Below are 12,455 nucleotides of genomic sequence, written 5' to 3'. Positions count from 1 at the left end.
CTCCCATCAGGGTCTCATTGCGCTGGCCTGTTTAGCGCCATGGTGCTCGGAGGCTCCTCCAGTGCTCCTAACCTACAAGATTATGCTCGCGCACACCGTAAAAAGCTGACCTCCTCTGGCTTCTTAGATGGTATGTGCAAACACGCACACACATCTTTAGAAAAGATGAATCCTTTTTTTCCTCACATTTTGTTAAGGAATCCTGGAATTTCCTCTGTATTTCAATAGGAAGCATATTTTTAGGTGTCATCCACCATCCCGTTTTACATCATTCATCTCCATGGCACGAGGGAATGAGTAGGAAGAACTATTAGGTTCAAACCTTTGATGGTGCTAGTGGAACTATCCTGCCGCCATGATTGTTTCATATTTCAATCATTTGCAACTCGTCGTGTGAGCTGCCATTTTCTTAGGGCCCTAGCTTGTGTAGTTGGCACAAGTATTTACTCACAATGTATTTGCTATGCAAATTATTCCATATTGATCCTATTTTAGTTCATATTGCAGTGAAAGACGTTCTTTCAGAAGCATTTGGATTACAACTGAAACATTTGGTATCTACGTAGTACAGGAGATAGCTTTTAGTGAATGCAGACTCTGGCTTTACATCTTACTTAAAAATTTTTAAAAAAAAAGTAAATACATTTGAAATTGTAAATTAATTGTAAAGAGGTGCACATTTTTACACTATTTTTTTGAATCTGTGGAATCTTATTACTATTCACATTGTATGGTTTAAATCTTCATATGTTGATTAATTGGCTCAAACTCATCAAATCTTAAGTGTAAGAATTCTACATCATAGGCACCACAGAATATCTTTGTTACCATAATATTTTTTTTTGTCAGACCACAACTTTGGTTGACTTGAGAGTTGTCTGGCACTGTAGTTGCTCATTTGTATCTTTGAGGACAGGACTGGTCATGTAGTTTAGATCCCATTCATCTTGTACTTTGTGAGAATGGACATCATTGCATCATGGCGATCAATGGATGAAGCATATTCCTGGTGTGGTATTAGACGAGATGTCAGTGGAAGACTGATGATAATGAATGTTGGCTCACATAGTCTGGACGTGGTTCGAAGCGGATGATATCCAAGGGAAAGCGTAGGCATCCATTAGCCTGTTTTAGACCTGTTCTGTTCTACCACACGACTCCAACATCCCACTTGATCTCTAAAAGAAGAAAAGCACCTCTACAATGTTTGGGTTTGATTGCTCTGGCTGAGAGAATCCCAACATATAACCTACTACTAAACAAATGCTCCTCCTTTCCCCACCCTCCCTTCCTGCATGCCTTCTAACACCTGATTTCTTTTGCCTTTTTTCCTAACCGTTTCTGCTAGCTGTTGTACATTTCAGGTACCTGTTTTTCTCTTTCTCAGAGGCCACGCGTGGTTCTGCTGTAAAAAGATTTTCTATCTCATTTGCCCGACACCCAACCAATGGTATGTTTGCTTTTGTTAATTAAGATACACCCTTGCCTCATCCCTTTTTTATTTTGGGTCTGGATAGAGTTTTACCCCCCATGAAACCCTCTTCTAACCCTTCCAAGCCCATGGAATGTGACCGTGAACATTGGGACCGCTGAATGCTCATTCACCCCCCAGACACCAGGTGCTGCTTCGCTTCACCTGAAATATCCTTCTCTTTCTAGTCAGATCTTTAAAGGACAATGCTCGTTTTTGACAACCTGGACCTTATTTACGACATATTATAAGACGTTTGACTCACCGAGATCACTTTGGTGTAGTTTGAAGTCATGTAGAAGAAATTTTAAATCCAGCGTGAGCCAGTATATCCATGTAATGGCGGTGGACGGGGCACCGAGAATGCAGTTTCTAAAAATCTATTTTCTGCCGCGAAACGGTTGTTTTCATCAATCTGTCTTTATGAATCGCTAGTTGTGCTTACATAGAGCGTAGGCCTGTTGTGGTTTTTCACATGCCTCTGTAATATGATCTTTAGAAACGTCTTTCGAAACGAAATAGCTTCCCCACTTGCTCCAGCACGCATGCGCACAGCGCGCAATCGTTGCTCCAGCATGTTGTGCGCATGCGTGCTGGAGCAAGTGGGGAAGCTATTTCTTGTCTAAAGATCATGACTTCTATGGAGTGAAAACGCCCACTTGTTTATATCTGATACGCTGCACCACTGCCCCATCTAATGGCCGGAAAAAAGAAAAGAGAAATCGAACTGAGCACCTTTAAAATAGTTTTGTTGTTCCAAGCCAGACTAATTAATATCCTTAATTTTGTTTTGTTGTCTAATGGTTCCATCTGAAGTATTTACAGTGCTTTAGGTACAGTAGTTTCTCATTAGATTTGAATAATCAATCTTGACAATGTCAGTGGTGCAGTTAATGTGTGAAGTTGTCTCGCTAGGAATCGCTAGAATTCTGTGGTTATGCAGAGAAACAGCCCCACCGTTTCCACAGAATTCATTAAGTTTTCAATTCACTTACCTTTCGCTTACGAACAGGAATCTTAGGAGTGGACTATGGGAGGAAAAAGAGATGGAGTGCCCCTTTATGTGAGGAATGGAAGGAATGTTTGCCTCAGTAGACTGTAGATACCTTCACACTACACACAATACAAACCTCTACCCAGAACATGATGCAGATTATTTCTGTACTTAATTAATTTTGGGATGTCATATTTTTGTTTTGTTTTTAATCTGCTTTTCTAAATGGGTCAGTGTTTTCCAGTTTGTTCTGTGGTAAGTGTTAATTATATTTAATTTACTCATTTCTATCTTGTCTCAGTGTTGTTTGGTGTTCTTAGTTATCGTAGAATTTAGTTGTGTAGAGTTAAGCTTCCTTTATCTTTCTCAGCTTTCAGTCCTCAATCTCTTCAGCTCTTTGTTATCAAAGTCTTATCCTCGCTCTCCCTGACCCTCACCTCTGACTAGGGAATACCTTGAGTCACTCTGAGTTCAAATAAGCATTGATAAAGTATTGTGAGAATCGGAATAGTTTTAGCATACATCTTTTCATTGCCTATTATTGTCATGACTTCTTACAAAGAAACGACAGGTTTGTCATCCTTGGTGTTTATTGGGGGGTATTCATGGGGGGGTATTCATGTGGAGGTATTCATAATCAATGTGAGTAAGTAACATAATTAAACTAATATAAGGCTATCCTATTTTGGAACATATTTAGTTTTCTGAATCAGCTCAATGATACGCAAATGGGGAAGGATTTTGATACTGTCATCGGTGATCATGTAATGTCCCCCTTTGCCCTCATGCTCTGCAGTAGCCATAGAAGCAATCTTTCAGACATCGTCTATCAACTGCAACACATTTACTGTATGTTTTCAATCTTGCCGTCAAGATGACACATTCCTTTTCATATTGGTGTTATTGGAGCTACAGCCCACACCCAATCTGAATTCACTTAAAATCAGCATTACCTTTCATACAGTGGATATATAAAATAATATGTAATACTTATATATTGTGTGTGTGGGGCGAGGGGGGTGAAGTGAATTTTTAAACTACTGTACAGTACTTCCTCTTTGTTAAGCGAACAATTTTGGGAATACATGGACTTAAATCGCTTGCTGGGGACAAATTAATTGAATTAGGACCTAAGATAATATACTGTAGAGCTACTAAAACATAAGGTATTTTGGGCCTTATTAGTGAGTCTGATGTCATTATTGTTTCCGTATTGATTATCAATTTTCATACAGTAACGGTTTTCAGTCATGTTTCAATACAAGTCATATTTCATTGGAGCCACGAATAGGGAGACCCAGTATGGAATTATGCATGCATGCCATTTCCAATACAATATCTATATATTCGTGTGTGCGCGTGTGCGTGCGTGTGTGTGCGTGTGTGTGTGTAAGGCTACTGCAGTTATTATCTGTCATTCATTAGTTTATTGGTACAAATAAAGTTAACCAACAAATGAATAATCAATGCAGGTAAGTAAACCTTTATTCTTGCGTTTCTTCTCATGCTGGCTGAGATGGTTGTGCGTAGATGGCAGTGCTTTTGTGGGACGTCCCTCTGTGTCACCCACCTGCTTCCACCCCACAGTCTCCACCTCAGCCTGATGTCTCATCCACTTTGATTTGGTTTGCTGTCATTTCTAAGATAATTGGAAACATCATCATGTTGCCTATTCATGTCCTAATGCTCGGTGTATTTTACGTATAGTCATGAAGAGTATGTAGTTTGAGCCACATGTCAGTTTTGCATAAGATCATCATCTGGAGGTGGTTTCCCTCTAGGGTTCGAATTGTACTCCATGGTTCCGTCCATATGCCCGTTGGAGACGCTGCACAACTCCCTCTCGTTGAAGCAGGTGGACGACTTCCTGTCTTCCGTTGCAACATCCCATGACTCAGTCCTGGACCTTTCGGCCTCCTCCCCGGGTGTGTATGGCTACTTGCATATAATCATCAGTAAACAGTTGAGGGGGGGAAACTGAATCCCTGTTTTGTGCTCTACAGCTGTGAAGAAAATCCCTCTGAACACATACACTCCGGCCAAGGTCTTGCCTTGTCCTTTCACACAAGGCAAAAAGAACCTTGAAAAGGTTGCAAGTGGTAAGACAAAATGTGAATTTATTGTAGGCATGTTGTAACTAATTATTATTCTAATTCATCAAAGTCTCATCATTTGACCTGCATAATCTTTCTGTTAAGGTTACAGTATGCCCTATGTCAAGCTAATGAAGTTATAACTCCACTCATGAATAAGGAAATTTAAACCTCTGACCTACAATAATCCACCTAATGTCACCAGCTTGTCAAGGGTTGCTTCACAGAGACGTGTGTCCAGACGTTCGTAGGGTGTTACACACTCTGTTCCAGTACTTATTGATCACATCGTTTGTCCTCTACAGTGATCGGTTCCTCCCCCAGTAAACCTCCCAGCTCCGGCCCTGCTGACCCCTCCCCACACGGCGCGTCTGGAGGTGAAGGGTCACCGCATGCCCCTCCCCAGGTCTCCACCCTGGGCACAGCGGGCTCGCCGTCCGCCCCCGAGGACCGGCAGCCTGACCCGGGAGCGTTTCAACACGCCTCCGGTGGTCACGAGGAGCTGATCTCCACCCTTGGCACGGCAGGAGGCGGAAGGGTTGCGCAGACCTCCCAGCTTGAAGCCCAAGGTGGCGAACCAGACGCACTCGTTGGTGAAGGGCCACAGCACCCCCCCGCGCCCAACACCCCTAGTGGTGCCTTGCCACAGAAACGTTCCTCACAAGATGCTGTGACTTGTAAAATGTCCTCACATCCGCCTTCTCAAGAAGGACCAAGTGAGCCAGGGACACAAACTGTCAGGCAAGACACGCAGGGTGGGAAAGAGCTGCCACACACCCCTTGTTCTTATTATTCCACCCCAGAAAAGGAGACCAAGACGACGTCGTCTCATGACACACTGCACCCAGGAGGTTCTCCAGAAGGGACTGTGGGGGAAGCAGCATGTTCTGTTACCTCTAGCAAGGCAAAGGTGGCAAAACAGAATTCCAAATAAAATAAAAAAACGCATTGTTCATCAACACGGTTAGAATTGTTACATTGAATGCATCAAGAGTTACAAACACTGTTAGGATTCATGTTACCAGTAGAATAAGCATACAGTAATTGTAATCTTAGTCTAGACTAGGAGTATTTCTCGTCACAAACACACTTATTCTCTCTTTTAGCAGAGATGAGACTGGTCATTTCATGAAGGTACAAAGCTTTTATGTTTCACCATTGCACCATTTCTGTGTTTTGGATTGCAAACTTGTAAGACATAAAATGTATTGTAAAGACATGCTACTGTATGAATGGTCCCCAGTTTATTCCCCTGGTGCTATTTTGTACATTTGAATGTATATCAGATGTACAGTATAGAAATGTATGAAGGTAATCTGCTGCGTTTATCTCATCAAGAATTCCAGAGCTCAGACTGATGGAATGAATGATTCGACTCATCTTGAGTCCCAAGTCAAGGTCCAAATGTATGTTTTTTAAAGGTCAGATGAAATAGTGCTTGTGTGTGAGCGAGGTAAGTACATGTTTGGTTTTGCCTATGTTTTCATTGCTTCTGGGAATGTGCACTTCATTTACCATTCATGAAACTGGAATCGGAAGTGTCTGCCTTATGAATAATGTATATTATTTTCTTCACTCTTTTACATTGTAATCAAACATGATTGCTGTATATATTCAGAATAAATTTATTGGAAATAGTTGGTTGTTCGCTATATTATTTATGACAATATTGTTTCAAATCCTGTTTTATCAAGTGTTTGGGGGAGTATTATTATCTAGGTTAGCTCGTCTTCAAATTCTGTGATGCCCATGAAGAAAGAGCAGTTGTACTTGATATGGGCAAAATATACAGATACATGGAGGTAACTGAATATAAACACAATATACACATAAAAACATGGTGCAAAAGTGATTTCCTGGTGTGAAGACAATGTTAGCTTGGAGTGTGTGAAACGTATAACGTCCTTCTTAACGTCCATCTCTTTACCTCCATCTCTTTAACACACTCACTGGTGTTAAATGGTCATGCTCAGATCAGCACAGTGTCACGTGACAGGTGTCGGAAGCGGAGCTGCGTTTCAGGAGCGGATCTGAGATCAGATCTGACCACCGCTCCACTTCCATCGACAGATCTGGTTTAGAGACGAGAGGCGAGAACATCGGGTGGCAAACGCTGTAGTACAGGTTGGTTCTACGTTTTTAATAACTATGTGTAGGCCTATCAGTCATCTTCACAGTTATTGTTTGTAGTAGGCCTGTGTATTTGGATGGGATGCATCAGCCGAGGCTATCGTGGGATCTAGTGGTGGATGATGGATCCTGCACTCCACCCTGATTACAACACCAGTGTTTTAGCCCCATTTCGATGTCCATATGGGGCACCAGTCTGATTGGAAATGTAACCTATATATTGTCCAATATTTGTCTTAATATCTGTGTCTGTGCGTTATTCTGTAGTGGGCTCGGCTGATATCACCCCAGCCAGCAATGAACGAGATGAACCGGCCTGTCAGGTTTCTGTTGCTTGATTTTATTCTGCATCATTGTGATGGCATATAACCAGCAATAGTAGTCTTATTCGTCTTAATCTATTAATACATCCATGGTCTTGCCCCAAACGCCATTTTTATTCGCCCTGCTAGAATCGTGCGTGTGTATTTATATAGAGATATGGAGCAGGTGCGTGAGACCGAGGATGAACAGACCGGACTTGATAGTTAATAGTTCGTTGCAATATTGTCTACGATTCAACCGAATGTAATATTCAGTAGGTAATTGCAGAATATGAAATTCAGATCTGCGGTATTTTTCTATAGGCTAGTCCAGTTTATTCCAGGCAGTGTACAGGAGCAGAATCCAACATGTCACCATGACGCAATATGATCAGGTTGAAGCTGCTGCTAGGCCTCTATCTGATGGTTCCCTGGTTCTCTGGTTGTGCATCAGTTAAATTAGTTGTGCATCAGTTAGATTAGTAATAGCTTTAGCTTATTGTATAAGATCTACTACTGTGTGCAGTGAACCCCATTTGTACAGTAGGCCTCCTGTCTGTAGGCTGTAGAGACTTTAGCACGTTCAGTGAATTATGCACTGATATATCAATGATGATATATCTTTGTAATAGAAACCATGAACCCTTATGGTAGGCCTAATGTATAACTCATTAGTTTGAATGCTTTTTGAAATGTCCATTAGATATGTCCATTAGATATTCCTGTTTGTCTGCTTTGCTGATTCATCCTTGGTGTGGTGACAATGAATATTCATGTTAATTATGCATATCCATGTGGACTGTCACGTGTGTTTGCCTTGTCTTTTGGAACACAGTTAATTTGAAAGATGATCTTTACACTTGCATTATAAAGCCCTATTCAAATCAAGCTCCATAAACCCAAACTGCTAGATTTAGAGATCATAGTTAATGTTGATGAATCACCAACAACAGTCATCAACTAGTAATCAATGCTTCATATTAAGCACTTCCCAAGGATTGATGACACAATCTACCACATAAATGAGCGACTCGGTCTGTACTTGCTGTCCATCTGCTCGCTCTTTCCTCTGACAGCATTTTGATAGGATTAATGACAGCATTAATTACATTTCTCATTCATTTATGTTTTGCCTCAGCTAAGATAATTAGCCGTGATGCCAATTTTCACTATGTTCTTCTCCATTCACTTATGCTAACAACGTTATCACAACAGTTGTTTCATGAAAATGTCTTCTAGTTGATCTAGCGGTCAGTAAAGTAGTCATACTGTATGTCAAGAAGTGGACATCATTGGATCCCTCCGGCCTACAGAATCTAACAATGTGCTTTTGAGCAGTTTGTAGTCAATTAGTGTCGAGATAAAATGCCCATTGACCACCATACAGTACAGTTGGGACTCGGGAGCAAAATACATTTCCCCATTCTGTACGGCGCCTGGTTCTGATACCCATATCTCGGGTTTTGGGGGGTAACAGGCTTATAAAGGACTAAATGGCCAATTACTGATTGTGTGCTCCAACAGGTATCAGAACTAGTTTAATGTTAACATGAAGACATTTTAAACAATACCAGTATAACTCACATTCCAGCAGAATGGCATGAAATTCAAAAAAATATTATTTTATCTACAGTCATTATGTCCTTTTGTACAGTATATACATATGATTATGGAATCGACCATTGAAAACTATGAAGCCTTTATCTTTGTTTGTGTCCATGTAGAGCCCTTTTCCCTGTAATATTGGAGATAACTGTTGGTTCCTTCCTGGACAGCAAACAAACCTATTTGTAGTTGATGTGAGGCTGCTGTTCCTCTGCCCGATCTCCGGCTCGTTCTGAACCATGTGCTCACATTGGCCTTCTGGTGTTGTAGTTTTGATCTCGTGATCTGAGAGTGATTTCTGCTCCACTGCTGCTTTCAATCTCCTCTTTGGCACAGCGCAAATAGAAACGGTGACAAACGATTTTGAGTGTGTGAAAATGGTAATCTGTCATAATTGCCGCTTGTATCCGTGATCTCGTTCTTTCGGTCATGACCCATCCTTCATGACCATAGGTGAGGGTGGGGACGAAGATAGACCGGTAGATCCAGATCACGGATACAAGCGACCGAAATGAGTTTTCTCCGGAGGGTGGCTGGGGTCTCCCTGAGAGATCAGGTGAGAAGTTCAGTCATCCGGGAGAGATGCTGCTCCTTTGCGTCTAAAGGAGCCAGTTGAGGTGGTTCGGGCATCTAGTGAGGATGCCTCCTGGGCGCCTCCCTAGGGAGGTGTTCCAGGCGTGTCCAGCTAGGAGGAGGCCGCGGGGTAGACCCAGGACCAGGTGGCGGGACTACATCTCCGCACTGGCCTGTGAGCGGCTAAAGATTCCCCAGGCAGAGCTGGTTGATGCTGCCAGGGAAAGGGATGTCTGGGGCCCCCTGCTGGAGCTGCTGCCTCCGCGACCCGACCCCGGATAAGCGGATGAAGATGGATGGATGGATGGATGGATGGATGGATGGATGGATGTCATAATTGCTTGATAAAGACAACATACAGTATAACTAACAATTATAACAGATTATATGATAATATCCGGTCACCTCAGTTACATACAGTGTGAAGTATCGGGTATTCTTTTGTGCCAAGAAGCATTAAATTGTTGAACAGCTGTTGATGCCTGTTGCAGTGATGATGATGTTGATGCGATGATGTTGGTGAGGATGGTGATGACGATGATGGTTGTTGGTGACATTGTGGTGTTGGTGATGGGCGTACATTTCAATGTTTTCTGTATGCTTGATGTGTGCTTAACAAATTCCCCTCTGGGGCAATAAAGGTTTCAATTCAATTATCACCCAAAGTAATTGATGACTGACTATTGATTGATGGTTTGGTGTTTTTGTTCTCTCCCCAGTCAGGTCATGTCTTTAAAGATGGAAATGGATGTGAGTGGCGTGTCCAGGGCGCCCGTCTCCGTTCTACCTGCTGCGGAGGCCAAAGCCACGCTGAAGCCCCAGCTGGTGGACAAACCTCGCTGCGCAAGCACCCCCTGCTCTCCCATCAAAAGTACTGTTTCAGGATACCAGATCCTTCACATGGACTCCAACTACCTTGTAGGCTTTACCACAGGCGAGGAGCTACTCAAACTGGCCCACAAGTGGTCTGCTGCCACTAGCACCACCACCACCAACCCCCCAGAGAAGACCCCGGTACCAGAAGCCATGCCTAGTCCCGTCACCAGCTCTATCCCCAAATCCATGGACCTGGCCATACACCGGACCTCACGCATCTACAAAGCCAAAACGCGGTACTACCAGCCCTACGACATCCCCGCCGCCAACGGGCGGAGACGGAGGCGCATGCCCAGCTCAGGTGACCCGTACCTCAGGTCCCTGTCCCACGGAGAAGCGGGGCGGGCCCTGCACGGCCCCCTGCCTCTCTGCCTGCTCAAAGGGAAAAGGGCCCAGTCCAAGTCGCTGGACTACCTCAATCTAGACAAAATGAGCGTGAAGGAGCCCGCAGACACGGAGGTGCTGCAGTACCAGCTGCAGCACCTGACGCTGCGAGGGGAGCGCTTGTTTACTAGGAACAAGACATGAAGCTGCACCGGAGGGCCGTTCTGCCAAGTCATCCAACCCACCCCGGGTTCGGGTGCCTTTTCCGGCCGTGCGTTTTCCCTACTCAGATCATAGCTGTTCTTTAGGACACTCGTGAGGCCAATTTATCTTGTTATTTTGTCAAGTCAAGGTGAGAAGCAGGTCTCCTGAGATCTAAGCGTTAAAATACATACGTTAAAAAAATAAGTGAACAAAAAATTTTAAGTTGCTAAATTTACACTGTAAGGGAGTTGTTTAGAAACAAATGTGAAGTTCGTCAGGATTAGCAATAACTGGTAAGCTTATTTATTGACGATATTGTGCGTATGTATCTACTGTAAGTTGGCGTGAATGTACGAGTGTATGTATGCGTGTTCCTTTTTAAAACTGGTTTTGGATGTTACCAATGCCTCTATTACAGAAGAAAAGGGCATCGTTTTCTGCATTTGGTTGCACTGTCAGACATCTGAAGTTTTTACAGATCTAGCATCCCTAAACACTACAGCACACCTCTGCGTTTTTTCAGCCATCGTGGCATCAGTTAGCCTACTAGCATTAGCATTAGCCCTAGTAGTACCTCTGTGTAAGATGCTGTGTCTCTCTGTGTCAGACCACTAACCCACACCGCTATTTTTGCTCATGCCAAGCAGCAGGAAAATGCAGGCTTTATGTAAACAACTGACTGTTACACAATCAAAAGGTTATTTAAAACCTAGTCCTTTGAGAGGATTTGGGGGGAGTGGTTTATCGTCGGAGTGCCTGAGGTGAGATTATCATCTTATACAATCTCCATCAATTTCTATATGTGGCTTGAGTTCTCAGAAGAGATCAGTTTTAGATTTAGTTGAGTGTTTTCAGGTGTTCTGCTTGTTTTGTTTTTTTCCTTTCCATCTTAAATTGAAGGGACGGAGTTCCAGGATTAAGGTTAAAGGTGCACTCCGTGCAAGATGACATCATACTAAGCCATTTGGCCTCCTGCTATATCTGTGCACTAGGACACAACTCCAATCTCAGACTGCTTTTATTGTCTCTCCTCAGTCTAGCACCCTTGTGAGACACGCCCACTTTCCTACCACACTTGAATTGTGTTTTTATTTTTGTAAGCAGTGTGATTTTTGTCATGTCCTCTTTAAAAAGCCACAATTTAAAAAGTACACAATTTGGTTCTACCACCTCTCATGGTGTGAAGCACCTGGAACACATAGCTATGGAAACCAAAGCATGATATGGGGTGTCCTGGGAAAACTTGATCACATAATTTTGTAATTTGGGGTGCATAGGACACGTGACAATCATTTAGAGTCCACTATTTACTTGAAGTATCCCAGAAGCAACGTAATTAAAACATGTTTGCATGATACTGTTATGGTACCAACAAACCATTTTGAATCCAATTTCATAACACAACTCATTTCTGTGCTAAGCTTTGTATCACAGAACAAGTTTCATTGGTTAGTACAGTATCTTTTCACTTCAGATTTTGATGGCAACATAGAGAAATATTTTTGTTTAAACCAGAAAAGGTGACTGGATCCATCTACTAGCCTCTGTGTAAATGTGCTCTGTCTGTGTGTCTTGGATGAAGTATTATTGGACCAACTATTAGTAAACAGATTAATAAGAGCATCAGTCTCCTTCCCCCTCAGTCTCTCCTCACTAATGGAACTGGCTTGATAGGGATTTTAGTTGCATATGAGTTAATGAACGCAAACTAGCAGGTAGTACTTGACATGGTGATTAGTATTACCAAGTCTGTACTGTAGGTCGAAAAATGATTTACTTTATTCTTAATATGGGATATATAATTAAACTTTTATCACTTTTCAATCACAATTTTTAGGCATTTTACTGTATTCTAACTTGATGGTGTACCTTGAAGTTTTGGT

The 12,455-nt window shown here is 42.5% G+C and overlaps 2 protein-coding genes across 3 annotated transcripts in view; both read left to right on the top strand.

The window, feature by feature from the left end:
- ppip5k2 (diphosphoinositol pentakisphosphate kinase 2) overlaps positions 1-6,164 on the top strand; it is a 35,191-nt gene extending 29,027 nt beyond the window's left edge. For both annotated transcript variants that reach the window (XM_084441780.1, XM_084441779.1), the window contains 3 exons: positions 4,247-4,390; positions 4,469-4,564; positions 4,864-6,164. In XM_084441780.1, the coding sequence (XP_084297906.1) occupies positions 4,247-4,390; positions 4,469-4,564; positions 4,864-5,492 (869 nt within the window). In that variant the 3' untranslated portion in view covers positions 5,493-6,164. The remainder of the gene's footprint in view (positions 1-4,246; positions 4,391-4,468; positions 4,565-4,863) is intronic.
- A 451-nt stretch (positions 6,165-6,615) lies between these two features.
- macir (macrophage immunometabolism regulator) lies at positions 6,616-10,572 on the top strand (the record flags this gene model as incomplete). Its single annotated transcript, XM_084441783.1, has 2 exons — positions 6,616-6,682; positions 9,888-10,572. Exon 2 carries the CDS (start codon positions 9,895-9,897, stop codon positions 10,570-10,572), a length of 678 nt encoding a protein of 225 aa, XP_084297909.1. The 5' UTR covers positions 6,616-6,682; positions 9,888-9,894.
- Between the last annotated feature and the right edge of the window lie 1,883 nt (positions 10,573-12,455).

The sequence above is a fragment of the Borostomias antarcticus genome (assembly GCF_949987555.1).
Source record: "Borostomias antarcticus genome assembly, chromosome: 8".
NCBI classification, from domain to species: domain Eukaryota; kingdom Metazoa; phylum Chordata; class Actinopteri; order Stomiiformes; family Stomiidae; genus Borostomias; species Borostomias antarcticus.
Note: the sequence above shows the minus strand (reverse complement) of the source record. Positions and strands in the feature narration are given on the sequence as shown.